Consider the following 19,028-nt stretch of genomic DNA (forward strand, 5'->3'; position numbering starts at 1 on the left):
CGACTGTTGTTACGTAACGGTATCCTACGTATCCTGACAATACCTGCCCGGAACATAAAACATCAATATTTCGAATTGAGAATTCATACCTAGTGTAAATCTTATTCCAATCGAGAGTCATTATCGACCTCTCGTTACGTGATTCAGACATTATAATAAACCTCCTTAGAGGTTTTCCCAGAAAAAAGCAATGACCTCGTGGCTCGTGCACACACAAGGATACATAGGCTATCGGTAATATCTAAACATCCCATAATAAACCTAATAAAACGCCAGTTTGCTGGAATCCTCTGACATTTGGTTGATACTTTAGCTGAAGGTGACATGACTTTGCGTTGGTTCGTCTCCACACGTTCATGGTTCATTTCGTTTTTTCTCCGTAAACGGAAAGCTCCTGCCCCCTGATCCCCCAAGCGCCCGGATGCACAGCCACACACCAGCAACAGTCAGTCAGCCAGTCAGGACAAACATGGTCGCCACAACTGAAGGAAGCCTTTAGGAGTCTCCGCGCTGAATTTCTCTTTATAAAGTAAGCGTTCTCATAGACTAAAGCACGTAAAACCTCGCCCGAGGTCTACATTTTCTTCTTGGTGAGTAAAATGAGCTGTGTTACTGAGCGCTGTCAGACCGTTGGTAACGTTAATTTGTCAATGGATTAGATTCACGCGACACTCGGGGAATATTTTCAGCACCACGCGCTCAGGAATAGAAAAATGCCCTTCTATTACATTGTTACTCGTGTGTGCAGCTAACTTAAGTTACATATGGCGCTGTAACGCGGTGATATTGTCTCGAGTCTATAGTGCTTAAAGGGATTGCGTGATTTTCCACTGGTATTTAATGCTATTGGCCGCTTTGTATTAAGCATGGTGCTCGTTTTTATGAATGACACGGCTTTTATTGATTTGTTCCAATGTGAATTTATGTATTTGTAAGAGGTCGCACTTGTCAGGTAAGAGCCTTTCGAGTGAGTGTCGAGACAGACAGCAATAGGCTGCAGTGATTGTCTGTTGTACGTTTTGTAATGTTGAAGCTCTTACTATAATTTTTCCCCCCTACGATCCACAACAAATATAGCGCACAAATGTAGTTTATAGTTACAGTGTCACCCGAAAAGGCATTACCTCTTGCCACATGTAATCACAGCTGTGCTAACATTGGCTATGAGTCTGTGATATTGCTTACAGTAATTAATTACTTAGTTAGTAGCCTAAGTAATTAATTCAGGTGAAAAAGGTACGAGAGACCTTATAAAACGGTTACCACATAATGAATAATTAAGAAAAGCATTTTACATGAAAACAATTTTTATTGCGAAGATTCTTTAAGTGGATTTTGCTATAATAGTCACAAAAAGACTACTATGTGGTATGTTGTTATGAATATTATTAGGTATTATTATTAGGTATAAGACTTCAATGAAGGAAAGCACTACAATCACAAGAATCATTGACATTTATATGTCATTCTTTTGGCACAATTTGTGATCTGTTTCGATTCTCTGATTGGTGGAGATATCTTTGCAGAATCATGGCTAATGTAGTTTTTCACTAGGAATTCCGCTGTTTAAAGGGACACTGCAGTTTTTTAGCTTAACTGAACAGCTTTGGAGTTTCAATAATGGTTATGAAATGGTTATATGACTTCTTTCGGGATAAATGGTGACAGAAAGCTTGGAAAGCACTGTCGGAGGAACAGAGAATGAGGAAACGGCAGACTGACTGAGCGAGGAATCAGACACGAGCATAGGTGTAATTTGCGGGTGTGAAATGTCCCCATTGAAACATCTCGCGGCACGGATACCAATACAAAAACAAATAAAACATCTCCAGTTAACTCTAGTAGAGCATTCATTTTATTCGTTTGTTAAGAGGCGATCTGAAATGTTGCTGTTGAAATCAAGTGACCAAAGTGCTTGTTGCCGCTGCGATCAATGGCGCGGATACAGTGTTCTGTTGTGATGCGTGCAGTCTTCACACGGACACGAGTTTCAATCCGTTTGATTGATTTAAAATTTGTAAGACATGTTTTGTGTAAGAAAGCTTAATACAGGGAGATGTTAACCCCCCATTAAAGCAGCAGTTTTTTTTTTTACCTCAACTGAGTAGCTTCAGAGTTATTGCAATAGTTATATGACTATTTTTGGGTTGAATGTTGGGCGTCTCGCCTCCCTGTTGCCTGTGAGCGGAAAAAACAACACACTTGCAACTTTGAGCCGGTGGACCGCCGGCTGCAGCATCAGGAAGTGTTGCGTGATATCAGGTCTCACGATGTAACGAATTTCTTTACGGCAAGAAAGTTCTGCTAAAATAAACATCAAATAGAAATAACCCGGCACCGTATACATGTGGTGTTTGAGGCGCATATTATACAGACTGCCAATTTTTACATTTTGTAATCATACTTAAATTGAGATCCCCATGCTTGATCTGCCGATAACAATCAAAATAAGAGTGAGGAAAAAAAATAGTAGGCTATTCAAATGTGCTATGCTTCTCACAGTGCTTGATATCATTTAGTGGTATATCAGATTTCTGTCCCTTCATGGACCTACAAAACAGATTTCACTTTCTGTTGAGATCACACATTCTCCACAAACTTGAATGTCAAAAATATTCACTTAATGCCTGAAAATCAATCATTAGTTCCTGTCATAATAAACTTGCATGCAAATGTTTTTTACACACATGAAGAGACTTTAAAACCAGTATTTCATCCTATAGCATCATGTGCAGCAGCATGTGCCATGTGTGCATTGTGATAGAATCAGACAGCAACAGCCTCTTAATGTTTATGTATCCGGGCTTAAATCTGATAAGTGTTTGCTGAGTTGTTAAACTTAAAAAGAAATGGTCATGCAGGTTCAAACCAATTTGCCCATTTTTTGGTCTCAGCAACAGTTAAAATCCAGCTAAATCTTACGGATGTATGATTATTATTATTATTTTTTTTTTTACCACACTTTTAATGTCTAATACCAAATTAACACTGCAAAGTTGACAGACGTGCTTCTGAAGTGACATTTCTGTTCAGTAATACTGCTCAGGGATGGTGACCGGAGAAAGCAAATAACCAAGAGCAATTATTACAAAGAAAGTAAAAACTAAAAACAGAAGATTATTTATTAATATTGACAGATCTGAGTAGAAAGTGCGCACTTTTTTTTAAAGGTGAAACTTAAAAGAACCATATGAATCCCTTCTTCTAATTGTTGATGGGATTGAGTTCCATTCCCTTGCGGCTTTGACTAAATATACAAATACACTAAATTTACGTTTTCTGAGAGGAATAATACAGTCCCCTCTTTCTCCAGCCCATGTGGAACAATGTGCAGTTGTGTTGTGTGTGTGTGTGTGTGTGTGTATATTATTATATATATTTTATTACTAGTTTATTTTTAGTCTTTGCCACAAATATAACTTTTGATGCTAATAAAAAATAATAAATATATCTACGATTTAGTATGATAGTGATTTATACCTTTGGAATGAGGAACGAGGCAGAGTTTTCCACAATACAGGGAGGGAATTACCCATCTTCCATGTTCCCTGTTGCTACTCCCACAATACGCTCCCTCTGAGCTTTGAATGTCAGTACTCTCAGCTCAGCCTTGTGTGTAACCCCGACAACATTTGGCTCTTCGCTTGGCATTCTCAAAGGAAGGCAAAGTGCCCATTTACCCATTGCCCATTGCAGAAATGCAGGAACAATAAGTCATTGATATGTCTAAGGGACTGCTGGGAGGTGCTCTTTAAACACAATGGCTAATTCTTTGTAAAGGGACATGATGGTGTTGTGAAGGTGTTGGAACAGGTTGCGGTACTGTTTGAACATTGTGGCTAAATTCCCAGCATATAGGGTATTTAAAAAACAAAAAAACAAAACATGACATAAGAAGAGGAGGTGACAACATTAGTTTGTCATTGTTTGTGAAATAGCAACATTCTGAAATGTTTCTAAATAAGACATTATGGCAAACACTTGACTTGAAGTATGTAGAACTCTATTTACTCCATTTAGCTATGTGAAAGTGAATTGGTTTTTAAATGAAGTCCCATGGTTAAATGTATGACCAGGTTAAGTGGTGTTAAGAGTTAGGTTGTTGTTACAAGAGCACAAAATGAAATGCCTAAAATGCCCATGGTTGCCTCTTGTTTAGTTTTTGAGTTTATGCCCTCCAATAAATTCGGTGGAGGAATCCACAGAGCCCCACCCTGGCGGGGAAACATCCTGTACATGCCCTTTCTGACATCAAACGAGTTTATTCTTTGCCAGTATGTACAAGTTTTTGTGTGTACTGACTAGGAACTGACTAGGGTTTGTTTTCTCTTTTTGTCCCATGGAAATAGATGGCTGCTTGTCGTTGTCTAGCTTTCACTTCTCAGCAACTGGCATCAGTCACAAATGACACTGTTGCGCCGCTCACACACTAGGGTAAAGGGTGAAAATTTTGGACCTGTCAGTAAATGGTGCACAAGTCTGTCATGTGTTTGTCATCTCTGAATCTTTCAGTCACTCAGTCTTGAGATGACAGAATTGGTAAAAAAAAAAAAAAAAACACAGGCTGATCTCTAGTATGTTGCTGTATAGGCATTCTGTCACTGAGCCGTTAGAACGTTTTTACCATGATTTGCAGTAGCATGTTTTTTAGTTTATGGTTGTGTAAAAAAGAAAAGAAAAGGACAGACCCTTTAATATGCATCACCTCGTATTCGTAACATGTCACAGCCATGTCATGGGGTCTTTAATGACAAATTAGTATTACTAATTTAGTAGCACGAGCATCTAATTTATATTATTAGATGCCTTTTCATCTGCATTTCTCAGCCATCCACAAGTCTTAATTGAACATTTATCACACTGCGAGCTGCGTGGTTGCGTGACATTTTAACAGCGTAACACCTAAGCTTTCCAACTCTTTCAAGCAGGGAAACATGAATGGAAGCCTCTAAACTAATATTTTCCATAAACCATCCACCAAAGCACTTATTACTCACACCAACACCACATAGACAGCAGAGTGCCATTTAAAAATATCAAATTACTGCTTGGCACTAGGAGGAGTGTTGTGGACTCCTGTGAGGGTGTTTTGTATGTATTACATGATATATGTACATGTAACGGACAGCTGGTTGCTCTTTTCTTTGAACGGCCTCATGTGTCACGACTATTTCCAGCACCCTTGGGTCAGTTTAGGAAGTGAGCACCCTGCTATCAGTGTAAAAGCAGCTATTGCACACACCTGAAACCATCAATGTCTGTGCGGGGGTCATAATATTATGGATCGTTATTGTTGATTTTAATTGCTTCTTTGATGCAGGATTCCTGTCGAGCTTCATACAGACTGAAATGCAATGAAAACATCAGGGTTTGATTAACAAATCATTGATTTTCAGTTTTAGAAGGGACTTTTTTTCTACTGTAAGTCAGTTCATAATTCATTTTACATAACTGTCCACCTCCTCTTAATAATTTAATATTTAGTCATATTATCCTAATCAAATTCATATTTTATAATTATTAAAACATTTCAGGAATATTTCCTATTTAATGAATATATATATATATATATATATATATATATATATATATATATATATATATATATATATATATTATTCTTATTTAATTTGAAACATAGTTTATGCATCAAAAAAAAAAAAAAAAAAGGATCATCTCACCTCTATGAACTGTTTGGTGCCATAGCAGTTTTTATATGGCTTATATTATATAATTTTTTTATTAATGCTTACATTTAACACTTTTTTAAGTGTAATATTTACCAATACCAAATCTCTAAATTATTCATATTTAATTGTAATAATTTTATATACATGCATTATAATGTTGTGTGCTTGATTTTTTTTTTTTTTTTTTTTTTTTTGTTCAGAATTTTCTGTATCAGTATTAGCCAGAATTTTTATGCTGAAATTGAATGCATCCCTAATGAAAAATTTAAAATGCCACTCAATTGGAATATTATTTCATCTGTCACAATGGACAGTTCTGTTCTGTTCTGTGATTTTAAGTCTCTTTCGTCATCTTAACAAAAGAAGCGAAGGGTGTTGTTAGATTGAATCCTGTGAATGTCATTTGTTTGTTTACAGATTTCTTTTGGCAAACCACCCATACATTATCTCCCATGATGCCCGAAACCGCACAGACTTGTTCAGAGTGTCTCTGCGTGATGTGCTGCCGGTGAGTCAGGGCTGTGTAGATGTGAGAGCGAGTCCCAGAATTGCTTATGACAATGTCTGACAGGCTGTCATCTCCTTCTGAGGGTGCTTGTTGGAGAGAGTGTTCCAATAACTGCAGCGATATCACCTATAGCTACTGTCTCAGTAGTGGATGAATGATTGTTTGGAGGTTTGGCTATTTTAAGGACTGAGAGATAAATGACCTGAGGGTGAGTTAATAAGCTTGGGGATACAGACATCCCTCAAGTGTCAGTGGCCGCGGGGCAGTGTGTGATGTGCTGGAGAGGGTTAGTCGCCCGGCATGTTCTGGCTTTGTTTTTGTCTGAGTGTTTACTGTTCAGAGCAAGAGAGCTGGACTGGGAATGGGAGGGGTCACATGACATGATAATGATATCATCACGCTGAAAGCACTGATTGTTCCAAACACTGCAAGAAACAAAGACTAACTATCTATCTATCTATCTATCTATCTATCTATCTATCTATCTATCTATCTATCTATCTATCTATCTATCTATCTATCTATCTATCTATCTATCTATCTATCTATTTATCTATCTATTTATCTATCTATTTATCTATCTATCTATCTATCTATCTATCTATCTATCTATCTATCTATCTATCTATCTATCTATCTATCTATCTATCTATCTATCTATCTATCTATCTAGTTTTCAGCTAGAAAAGTTTTATATTTAGATATTTTTCAGATATTTTTATAACTATTTGACATTTTCATATGTGAGAAATGATTGAATAATAAATATTGCAGTCCGAAATATTTGCTAAATGAATTCTCATTTTTGGGTGAACTAACCCTTTAAGTTGAGTTTATCTATATGCAAATGTCATGCAAAAATAATGCAAAATCATTGGTCGAAAGGTGTGGGAGCCCTGCATAATGAGATTATGGATGCATATGCAATTTTATTGTTCACTATAAGTAGATTTGTATCAGTAATATTACTGTCACAAACATTTATCATGCAGTCTTCCCTTTCTTGAAGGACAATAGCCTTCCTATGGACCTGAAATACAAATTAATGTGTGCAAGGTAACTAACCCTGAGTATAACAAACCTGTTTTATTCTTTTAGCTTAGATTGTGTTTTTTTTTTTACTGTCCAACTAATAATATCAAAATAATATTACTTATTTGACAATATTATGTACTTTTCTGTTATATATTTTTGGTGAATTGTTTTCCTGACATTTTCTCCCACACAAATTACCTGCACACCATTGACTTCCTTTTTGTTTTATTTTTTGTTTGCATATCCCTTAAAATTGAAATATTTAATTTAATTATATTATCCTGCTCTACTTTGAGGAGAGACAACTCTGTGGTGCTTTATTAAATTTCCTTTTGCATTTGGTGATTTGTATTTATTTGATACTAAATGCTTTTAGAGAGACATAATGCAGATATTATGGTGCCAACACTCAGTGTGTACACCATTGAATGTCCTTGGTGCAACTGCATGCCTTTTCCTGACTGTTAGAGGGGAATCACCCACCCCTCTTCCTCTCTCCTCACTCTCATTGGCTTGATCTTCCTCGTCACTCCTTCTTGCCATGCTGTGTTATCCAATCAGATCTACCGCTCCCACTCAGCTTGCACGTGATTGGCTGGCTGGCCTGTGATGCTGCTGCCTCTCTTTAAGAAGCAGTCTAGACTGCAGTGACAGGTTTTTCAATGAGAGTCGCACTGCTGTTGTCCTGCAACACCTCTGACTCTCCATCTGGCATTTCCTCGTACTACATTTTACAAAACGTTCGCACATCTTTTCTTTCTCTGAATCCATTGACCGGTCTCATTGTTCATGTTTGATTGGCATAAGTCAGCATATCAGTTTAGCATTTTGCCATCCTTTCATTCATGATCCCTCATGTTTAATCTGTCCATCTTTCGTTTTTCAAACCTTTTTCCGACCCCACTTTCCAAAAAAGGGGGGAAACTCTGAGCACTGCGTAGCCAAAAGGTGAGTACACTTGATTAGAGTTTAGAGTGTTGCAGTCTTTACAGACACATTTTACTGCACTCTCTTTCCTTTCTTGTGTCGTGTGTAAAGCAACAGGTTCTGTATGTACCTCATATATTGGAGAGGACATGACAGCATCAAGAGGAATGCATTGTAGAAACTACTAACTTGTTAGCGTGCATTGTATTGCTTTTATTATGTATAAAAAAACCCCACACATCTCTCTTCCTGTGTTTAACAGTATAAGCTGAATGCTTTTAACATTCAGATTACTGTCAGTGCTTGTTTTTTAGTCCCAGGGTTTAATAGTGTTGAAAAACTTACAGTATTTATATCGTTTTACCTTGTGTGTGGTTACAAAAGGTAAAAACTATATAAATACTGTTCGTTTTATCACACAAACCGCTCGTTTCATGTCTTAGGCCATCAATGTGTACTTACATTTACGAGTCATTGAATCATGTTTAATTTGGACTTCTCTGTGCATGCTCTTTGAGGTGGACCCCATAGACCTCCATTATATGACTGATAGACAGGAACGGTTTGACCTAAAAATATCAAAATTGAAAATACTTTGGAAACAAAGACACTTGGATGCTATTGAGGGAAGCTAAAACATATCAAACCTTAATTTCTAAGTGAACTATCCCTTTAAATGTGTAAAGCTGTGGAATGCATCATGAATCATTGAGCCTAGAGGGTTTACAAGGGTTTGTGCATCTATAGATTGCATATGGGCCTTTAGATATGGGCCTTTAAAGGGATAGTTCGCTCAAAAATGAAGATACTGTCGTCATTTTATCACCCTCTTGTGAATCGAAAATTAAATGACTGACTGACTTCTGTGGAACATAAAAGATGATATTTAAGAAATATCTCAGTGACTGTTTTTGTCCATACAATGAAAGTCAGTCTTAACCAAAACTAGCAGAAGGTCATACAGTTTAGGAATGATTAAATGGTGAGTAAATAATGACAATTTTCAAAAAATTGCAAAACTTGCAAAAAATGATGCAAGTATTCTTCCAGACTGATTAAATTTCTGGCATTTTAAACAAGGTCAACCTTGTGAGAAAATAATAATGTAGATTTTTATTGATATCCGTTTAATCTCTGAATAAGGTGGTTGTCTAATCATAAAATACTCAGTTCAGCAATAGAAAGAAAAATAGGCTTTGACAGGTGCTGTCAGCAAATTGACTGCTAAACCTGTTACACAGATTGCTAAAGAGCTGAAGGACTAAAACGCAATAAACCTCAAATATCTGAGAGCAGCACAAGAATCTAATTTCATCCGAATTGTCTCAGCTTATCTGTCCTGATGTCACATGACGGTTTCAGTGTTTTGGCATTGCATCCATTTTTCCAAAAATGTGTTAACCATTAGTAGTTCTAAAATGCACCTATTTTAAATCCAGACCTGCTAATTGGTATGCATGAGTGTAATGATCCACTGGAGGCAAGTTGTAGCGAGAGAATCCAAGTGCAGTGTTTATTCAAAAATAACATATAAGATCAAAAAAACAATGCATGACGTGGCATGAAACAAATCGTGGACATAGACTTACACAACAGAGGTTACTGGAAACAATACTTGTTTATGATCGAAACTTAATTTTTTTTCAAACATTCATACTATTGTAAAGTCTGAAAAGGGACTATTGTAACCCTTGAAGGACAAGAGAAGGGAGGCTCCGTTTCTGAACTTATAATGGGATTCTGAACGCAAGAACCTATGGTACAAACGCACCAGGAGAACTCACATGCTCGTTTCTCTCTACCGGCCTTTCCCGAACTCAACACATTAACGTTAATCCAATAACTGCGGGTGCAAAATAAAAAAAACAATTATAGAGCGGCTTTGCGCTGATACACTATTAAAAGTTATTAATTCAGGTAGGACAGAAGGCCTAGGTGTGAAATGCACGGCCCGCCACTGATACTTGACAAAGACGCATGGCAAACTTGAGGGCTTAAATACACAAGACTAATAACAAGACAAGGGCCACCTGTGAACAATGAAGAGACGATTATCCAATGACCAGACACATGGCAGGATCACATGACAAACAGGGACACGGGACGCGGCGTGCCGTGGACGGACCTGGGCCGTGGCGTGGGCAGACCTGGGTGGATCTGGCAGTGGAGGGAGCCAGGGTGGACCAGGCAGTTCAGGTGGCCATGGCAGCCGAGCCTAGTTTGTAACTGAGCTGTATACAAACATTTCAGCTTTAATTTGAGTATAAATATTATATCTGGAAATAAATAGCAGATTAATACAATGGCTCTCTTGTTAACTTTAACCTCTAATCTTATAGTGTACCAAATGAGAGTGTTCCCTGTATAGTTTGTAGCATTATTTGGGAGCGTTTTTTTTTTTATTATTATTCTCAAGAAAATCTAGCTATCGGCAGATATTATTATCGTAATGGCGGAGAAATTTAGTATTGGTGCATCTCTAAAATATACCATTCAAATGTTTGGGGTTGGTATATGATTTAGAAAAAAGCTCATGTGCTCATCAATGCTGCATTTATTTGATTAAAAACAGTAATATTATGAAATATTACAATTTAAAATGATTGTTTTCTATTTTAATATATTTTATCTTTTAGAAATCGTTCTAATTTGCTGATTAGAAATTTTTATAGAATGCGATTTCCCGCCCTGTGGAGCGCGATTTTAACATTGGAAGGCACTGTATCAGGTTATTTTTATCTAGAGGTAAAGTTAGTGGTCTGATTTAAATTGAATTTTAAAAATTAGGACAGTTTCAGACAGTTTTCTCAAATTCCCTGTTCCCCTTGGTGTTGACGGCATATATCGCAGCAATTCATATTTTGTCAGAGACTCTAGTAAAGAGTCCAGATTCATCTTTTAAAATTCATCAGTTCATCTTTTAAAATCCAGATTCTTTCAGCTATACTATACAGACCATCTTTTGTGACCAAGTCAACAACCATGTGATGTTTGATACGTGTGGTGTTGCCGTTCACGGGACTCTTGCACACAATTAGTAAATACCTTGAGCGTGTATTAATCTGGCTTTCCCACTGTTTACATTTAATTCCCTTTAAACACAAGGCTTAGTGAAGTTGAAGAATGTACCGTTGTCCCCTGAGTTGACTCCGGTATCAGTTCTGAGCAGTGATTTTTCAGCCTCTGCATTGCAGGTCTGGCCTGTGGTTAGAACGCTGTGTAATTTTACAGGTGTTTGTTTTGACGTCACTACATGATCGTATACTGTGTCTTAGTAATGCTTTAAAGTCCATTCTGTCATCAGCTGTTGACTGATGCTCTAAATACTGGACTGTCCCCTTGTGGTATGGGATCAGTCGTTCCGATAAACAAGACTGATCAGATTTCACCAAGCACATAGTGGCCCTTTTACAGCCCTGCCGTTTTCCAATGAATTTGACCCACTAAGATTCTTAGAGTGGGGAAAGCAGGAAGCGAGGAGGCTGTAAGCGGGTATTAGGGGCTGTGACTCCGCAGTGTTGCACAGTGCAGCTGGAGCACGACTCGATGTACTGCTTCGCCTCGGTGGGAGACTCAAACCTGAAACGAAGCCAAGAAGCAGAGAGGAGGTGTGAAGCACGAGTGATTGTTTTGCAGTGCTTACTGCGCTGTTACTTTCTGTTATGGACGTACACTGTGTGTCTTGGTTACACCTGAACGCTTCGCCCTTGGTGTCATAGTGTAAGGTGGACAGTTAATGTAAGTGCTCAAGTGGTTTTTTTCTTACTGTTTTACTATGTTATCTTATTTTAAACCTTGAAATCCCACGTTTTTTGTTAAATAAATGATATTGTACTTTCATTACATATAGCACATTTTCATGTTAATTTGATTTTAACACCCCAGATCTCTGTATGGTTATTTTGGTCTGTCTCTCTTCAAAGTTCTCGACTTTTCTGACTCTTTCCAACGATTGAAATCATACAATTACATCATAATATCGTCATAATCTGTTGAAATATTCAAGTCATTATGGTCAAACGAATTTCTGATTATTAACCCTGTTACCACAAGATTTTCACTCTTATTCCTAACAATGTAACAATTCTCTACATTTGTTTTTACAGCATGGCAGGAAGACAAGTCAATTCTTGTTTAATTTTTATCAATTATTACACAAATTGTTCTGTATTTACGCTCGGCATTTAGCCCTGTTACTCACGTTATTGTGAGGGGGGAAAATCACCAAACAAATATTTTTCTTAAATCCATGGGAACTAACATAAGTTCCTTACTAGCTAGCCCTTTCAGTCTATTACTAGAAAGAAATCACTGGATCAGTTTTCCAAAAATGTATTTATGCATGTCCTAAAGGTTGAATTCTTGAGGTTTATAGTAACCTAACCATCTTCTTAAGTAAAGCATGTTTAGATGGCATCAGCTGGTGATATTGACGAAATGAATTATGAAATGTCTATGGTTTCAAAATGTTTGATATTATAAAAATCTGACTATATTGTGAATGTGATACAACACCCCTACTGTTCATTCTGGGCTGGCTAGATTTTAATTAATTCATTCTTCTTTTAGTTTGTCATGTCATTTTTATTTCATGTTTATTACTGTTATTAATTAATTTTTCACATTCCTTGACATCCCCAACACCTGCCTGTCCAATATTCCATTTCCCATGGTCTTTTATGGCTACATTATGGAGTCCATAAGGAAAGTGTGAAAACTCTGTAATGATGTCCTTGTATCTCTTGTTTTGACAGCTGAAGGCGTCTTTGTGGACGGGACACTTAGAGGGCCAAACAATGGAATGCTCTCTCCTGCCTACACTGCTCAGCACTCTACAGACTGAGGTTAAACGGCTTAGTTAGCAGTGTACCTCTCCCCCAAGAACTCTTTTAACCTGGGGAAAGTTGGAAGAAAAAAGAAACGAGCAAAGGAGAATTTCCTTCGTAGTGCAGCACCTCACTCCAGTTCTTTGTAGTTGGTTGTTTGGCATTCATTTGTAAGCCTTGTGTGAACAAAATCCAAGATGGAAACAGATTCGTACCTGTGGTTGGTCGTGATTGGCTTCATTATAGCCTTCGTCCTGGCATTTTCAGTGGGGGCCAATGACGTGGCAAACTCGTTTGGCACAGCTGTCGGGTCAGGAGTGGTGACGCTACGTCAGGCCTGTATCCTGGCTTCAATATTTGAGACCCTAGGCTCCATGCTCCTTGGTGCCAAAGTTGGGGAAACCATTCGGAAGGGAATTATAGATGTTACTTTATACAATGACACTGTGCCGGTACTGATGGCTGGAGAGGTCAGCGCCATGGTCGGTAAGTAATGACTCGTTTAAAGTTGAAACCTCAGTGTGTCATTTGGAGAAGCTTAGCAAGGCATTTGGTTATTCTTTGAAGGCTACCAGGTTATGGGAGTTATGATTATATTATTGTGAGTTGCTATAGAGTGATTTAGCTGACGCCTGAGTTAAATTAGCTTTATGGGGCACATTTTTGTCTAGACATGTAAAACTGAAAATTAGAACATTGCATGGATGTTTTAAAAGAAGTTGTATAATGAAATCAAACATCTTGTTGGGAGTTCTTTAATGTAAGTTTGCAGTGAATCGCTATATTGTAACAATTTTAATAGTATCCCATCCAGAGACTGTATTGAAGACAGAAGGGAAGAGAACATATGGCTGAAAGACTTTTTTTCTGCTCCTCCTCCCACTCCTTTTCCCGTCTCTTTCAGGGTCTGCGGCTTGGCAGCTCATTGCCTCTTTTCTGAAGTTGCCCATTTCTGGAACTCACTGCATTGTGGGATCAACTATTGGCTTCTCGATGGTTGCTATTGGCACCAAAGGAGTACAGTGGATGCAGTTAGTCAAAATTGGTAAAAAAAAAAAAAAAAAAAAAAAAATCATTATTTGTCATACTATGGTAGTTATTTGATTGCCAGAAAACGTTTTTGTTGTTTTGAGTGCTTAAGGTCAGCCTTTTACTATTTGTTTCTGCTGTCAAATTCCTCTTTTAGTGCACTGTTTTTTACTTAATGCTGCGCTTTGATACACTGTTCAAACATGTAGGGTTAGTACGATTATTTTTTTAAAGCAGTTCTTTATTTTAGCAATGATGCATGAAATGACATCAAAAAATACTTTTCTTTTTAACTTTCTATTTATCAATGAATCCTGGAAAATGTATCATGGTTTCCACAGAAACTATTATGCAGCTCAACTGTTTTCAACTGATAATAATTAGAAAAGTTTCTTGAGCAGCAAATCAGCATAACAGAATGATTTCTGAAGGATCATGTGACACTGAAGATTAAGTAGTAATGCTGAAAATTCAGCTTTACCCCATCACAGGAATAAATTACATTTATACAATATATTCAAATAGAATATACAGCTATTTTAAATTGTAATAACATTTCACAATATTGATCAAATAAATGGAGTCTTTATGAGTGTAAGAAACTTCTTTCATAATAAACATGAAAACCTTAACAACCTCAAATGTTTGAACAGCATGTTCTTATGTATTGTTTCTCTGGAGTAAATTATACCATTTTTGCTATCAATATTCTTGTAACCGAGATCTGTAATGTTGGCCTTTGTGCCTCTAGCTCCATAATGCATAAATTATATTGGAAAGCTATTGATTTAGTAATTGCTGTTTATTTAATGCAGTTGCCTCATGGTTCATCTCCCCTCTGCTGTCTGGCCTGATGTCTGGCCTGCTCTTCTTCATCATCAGATATTTAATTCTCAGCAAGGTGAGTTATGGGTCGACTATTATTACACATGTCTTACATCACCTTAATTCAATGATCTCGTTTTGACAAATTTCTGTCAAAATGAAGGGGGGGAAAGGATCAAAGTACCGAGCTTTAAGTGTTTTTGGCTTTTCATTCACACATGCCATGAACATGAAAGTGCAGTAGAGGCCTTCTCCCAGTCCTTCCGTGTTAAATACCGGTCCATCACTAGTTCTCATTTATATTTACTGTTTAAAATGCATTCAGCTATTTCCAAGTAACAGTGCCTGTGGCTGTTTAGATGGCTTTGACAATAGCTCATCTGTGATGGCACAGGAACTGCTTTACAGTCGACAGCAGTTCATCTTTTAAATGTTAGCCTTGTGTAGGCTCTGCTTCTGTAAACACTTAAATATTTAATCCTTAAAGAGTTAGGAGCTGGGAAATGCATTCTTACCAGTGGCCACATAAGTACAGTGGTTTAAAGGAACAGTTCACCCGAAACTCATATATATTGCTTTGTGTGAGGAATTATAGAGATGTATATATATTTTTAAAGTTTCTTAGTTTTTAAGTTTAAAAAATATATATATTTTTAATATACACTGAAAATAGACCCACACGAACAGTGTACATTTTAGGACATCCTCAGACAAATGAAGACAAGGCATCATGGCTCAGGCTAAAACGCTTCAGTCATTGGACAAAATGTCATTGTGTCTCAGACTGAAAAGCTTCAGGTCTCAGGAAAAATAATGTCAGGTCTCGTACAATTAGACTCGGATGAAACAGCCTCAAACAAAAAGGCATCAGACATCAGAGTAATTCTCAATTTATCCAGATTCGTGCAGCCATAACTCAAAATGTTCTTCTCTGCAAAGCTCAGAAATAGGTTATTTTCTTCTTCTTTTTTTTGGTAGTTTGGATGCTTAACCCAACCTTCATTGTATGGAAAAGAGCAACTTGGACATTTTTCCTGTTAAATAATAAATCAAATATTCGTTTTCTGGGTTTACTATCCTTTTAAGAAAGTATTAAAATCAGTTTTGTTATTGTTGACTAAAACTAATTGGATTCGAATAACTAATTGGAATAAAGCTAAAATAAAATATAAATATTAGATTTAAAAAAATTAAAATGAAAATTAGAGATGTTGACATGACAACTAACTAATATGTTTAAGCTGATGTACTAAAATTGCTAAATAGAACAAAATATTAATTAATACTGTAATACTATATAAATATTACTATAACACTGATTTAAATGTGCTACTCTTAAATTATGACCAACAATGGAGCTAAAAAATATTGCAACTACTTTTTATTTAAGAATGACAGTGACTTTAATGTACAAACAAAAGAAACGAACGTTAAATGTAACTTTGGAAATGTTTTGTCTTTATTCATAACATTTGTGTAGCTTTAAACTGAGTTGAAGCTCTTTCTGCTATCTGTCCATTACAGGATGACCCTGTTCCCAATGGTCTCCGCGCTTTGCCCCTCTTCTACGCTTCGACCATAGGAATCAACACCTTCTCCATCATGTACACTGGAGCTCCCTGTAAGTCAGTGTTGAAATGATGTCACATTCACCCGAGAGACGTCCTTGATCTGCCTTGAGTTTGCTTGTTGTCACTGAATAAGTGTCATTAAAGAGGCCACATTGTATTTCCACATAAAATGCATTTTCTTTCAGAATATATTCACTTGATTGTTTATAAATCTCACAGCAAAGTTTTAAGATGTGTGTGTGACCGTGTGACTCTCTTCCTTTTTTGTGCAGTACTGGGCTTGGAGATGCTCCCCGTCTGGGCTATTGCCCTCATTACCTTGGCTGGCGCTGTGGTATGTGCCGGTGTGGTCTGGTTTTTTGTTTGCCCCTGGATGAGAAGAAAAATAGCAAGTACGTACTGTCCTCTTTCCCTCCCGCAGAGTAGTGGCTTTGAAGGGTTAGTTCACCCAAATATCAAAATTCTGTCAATAATTACTCACTCTCATGTTGTTCCAACCCTGTAAGACTTTCGTTCATCTTCGGAACACAAATTAAGATATTTTTGATTAAATCTGAGAGCTGGATCACTCCTCCATAGGCTTCTTAAGGGATCTGAACTGGCCTTTAAAGGGTTAGTTCACCCAAAAATGAAAATTCTGTCAGTATTTACTCACCCTCATGCTGTTCCAAACCTCTATGTGTTTATTTGTTCTGCTGAACACAAAGGAAGATATTTGGAAGAATGTTTTAATCAAACAGATCTCATTCCCCATTGACTTCCATAGTAGGAATACTAAGGTAGTCAATGGGGAATGAGATCTCATAAAAATTGGAAAGAAATCCAAGTCCAGGCACTCAGGGTTACAAAAGTGAAAAAGGCCTTTATTAAACAATCGAGGGCTAAACCATTAAAAAGCACCAACGCGTATCGGCACACTGGCCTTCATCAGGGTGTTGGTAACAAAAAGACAGAATCAAGCAATACTTATGGTTGAATTGGTTCCAGGTGTGCCACTCAAGCCCTTGTAACACAAGTTTTGGCCACTAGAGGCAATTATTCGGGACATGTCTACTGTCAGAAGTTAAAACATACAAGTGCAAAGCTCGAGGTGGAAAAGATAGGAGTGACACCACAAAAAGAATCTAGTGTAGCCCACACAACACGTAATAAATGTAATTAAATGTGAATGGGCTGTTTACCCATCACAATTCCAATGTCAAAGTCAATATGGTTCTAAAAAACATTAACAGAAAATGGCATCACATTCAAAAACTAGTAAAAACACTGTACCCATAAAAGCACAATAATTACAAAAAGGGTGAAAGGTCAAAATCTTCATTGACGCCTGGATGACTAGTGGCTCTCAGAGAATAGATCCAATATGTCTCCCTTTGTTTAAGGCGTTTTATTATGTCCCCACCTCTGGAATCAAGGCGATCAGCCTCAATGCCCACTACTCGTAAGGTCGAATCACTTCCATGTTTAGCGTCTATATAGTGTTTGGCCATTGGATAGTTCATATTTCCAGTCCGGATGGCATACCTATGCTCAGCTACCCTGTCTCTTAATCTCCTTTTAGTAAGACCTATATAAAAACAGCCACAAGTGCACTCTAATCGATAAACAACATGGGTGGTATTGCAATTTATGAAACTTTTAACAGTGTAAGTCTTATTACTGGAAACATCCATAAATATATCAGATTTCACCATATTCTCACAATAATTACAGTTACCACAAGGAAAATTCCCCCTAGGTTGACGAAGCCAAATTTCACGTTTAGGAGCAGGGAGGTAACTTCTTACTAACTTGTCTTTAATTGTGGGGGCCCTCCTAAAACTAATCCCAGGTGGTTCCGAGAATATTTCCCGTAGAGTCGGGTCACATTCAATAATGTTCCAGTTTTTCTTTATAATGCGTTTAATCTGAATAGCCTCTTTACTGTAATTAGTGACAAAGTAGGGTTTTTGAGTCGACAATATTTTGGGTCTAGACTGAAGCAGGTTCTTTCTTTCAAGTGATTGAGCTCTATTATGAGCTTGAATGAGAGTTTGTGTTCGATAACCTCTTTGTCGAAAACGCTGCTGAATATCCATAGATTGATGTTGGAAATCCTGATCTGAATCGCATATACGTCTTAGTCTCTGGATCTGTCCAAAGGGTATGTTGTCAATGAGCCATGGGGGATGAAAACTATTAGCATGCAGTAAGGTATTGCGATCTGTTGCTTTTCTAAGGATAGATGTATGCAAGAATCCCTCATCATCCTTTGAAATCCGTAGATCAAGAAAGTTAAGAAATGACTTTCTTGGGGAATGAGATCTGTTTGATTAAAACATTCTTCCAAATATCGTCCTTTGTGTACAGCAGAACAAATAAACACATAGAGGTTTGGAACAACATGAGGGTGAGTAAATACTGACAGAATTTTCATTTTTGGGTGAACTAACCCTTTAAGATCTAAACTTAAAGTGTCTGTGTTAGGTCTCTGTTCCGTTTGTCCTAAATGCTCTATTTCTTTTCCGATTAGGAATCAATTATCTGAGGACAATTACTAAGTACATTTGCAGAAATTGTGTGTTCCACATGTTTGTGCACTTGACATCTGGCCATTAAGTTAGATGTTATTTCTAAT

The 19,028-nt window shown here is 37.2% G+C and overlaps 1 protein-coding gene across 5 annotated transcripts in view; it reads left to right on the plus strand.

Moving 5' to 3' along the window:
• The first annotated feature begins 363 nt into the window (after positions 1–363).
• Positions 364–19,028, plus strand: part of slc20a2 (solute carrier family 20 member 2) — a 34,267-nt gene continuing 15,602 nt past the window's right edge. Inside the window, exons 1-6 of one of the 5 annotated variants that reach the window (XM_039680065.2) lie at positions 364–590; positions 12,915–13,472; positions 13,891–14,031; positions 14,831–14,916; positions 16,365–16,461; positions 16,684–16,803. In XM_039680065.2, the coding sequence (XP_039535999.1) occupies positions 13,184–13,472; positions 13,891–14,031; positions 14,831–14,916; positions 16,365–16,461; positions 16,684–16,803 (733 nt within the window). In that variant the 5' untranslated portion in view covers positions 364–590; positions 12,915–13,183. Of the gene's footprint in view, positions 591–7,940; positions 8,182–11,873; positions 11,899–12,914; positions 13,473–13,890; positions 14,032–14,830; positions 14,917–16,364; positions 16,462–16,683; positions 16,804–19,028 lie in introns of those variants that run through there. The other 4 variants (XM_039680037.2, XM_039680027.2, XM_039680056.2 and 1 more) reach the window with 4 other exon arrangements.

This window comes from Pimephales promelas, chromosome 14, assembly GCF_988280905.1.
Source record: "Pimephales promelas chromosome 14, fPimPro1.hap1.1, whole genome shotgun sequence".
In the NCBI taxonomy this organism is placed as follows: Eukaryota; Metazoa; Chordata; class Actinopteri; order Cypriniformes; family Leuciscidae; genus Pimephales; species Pimephales promelas.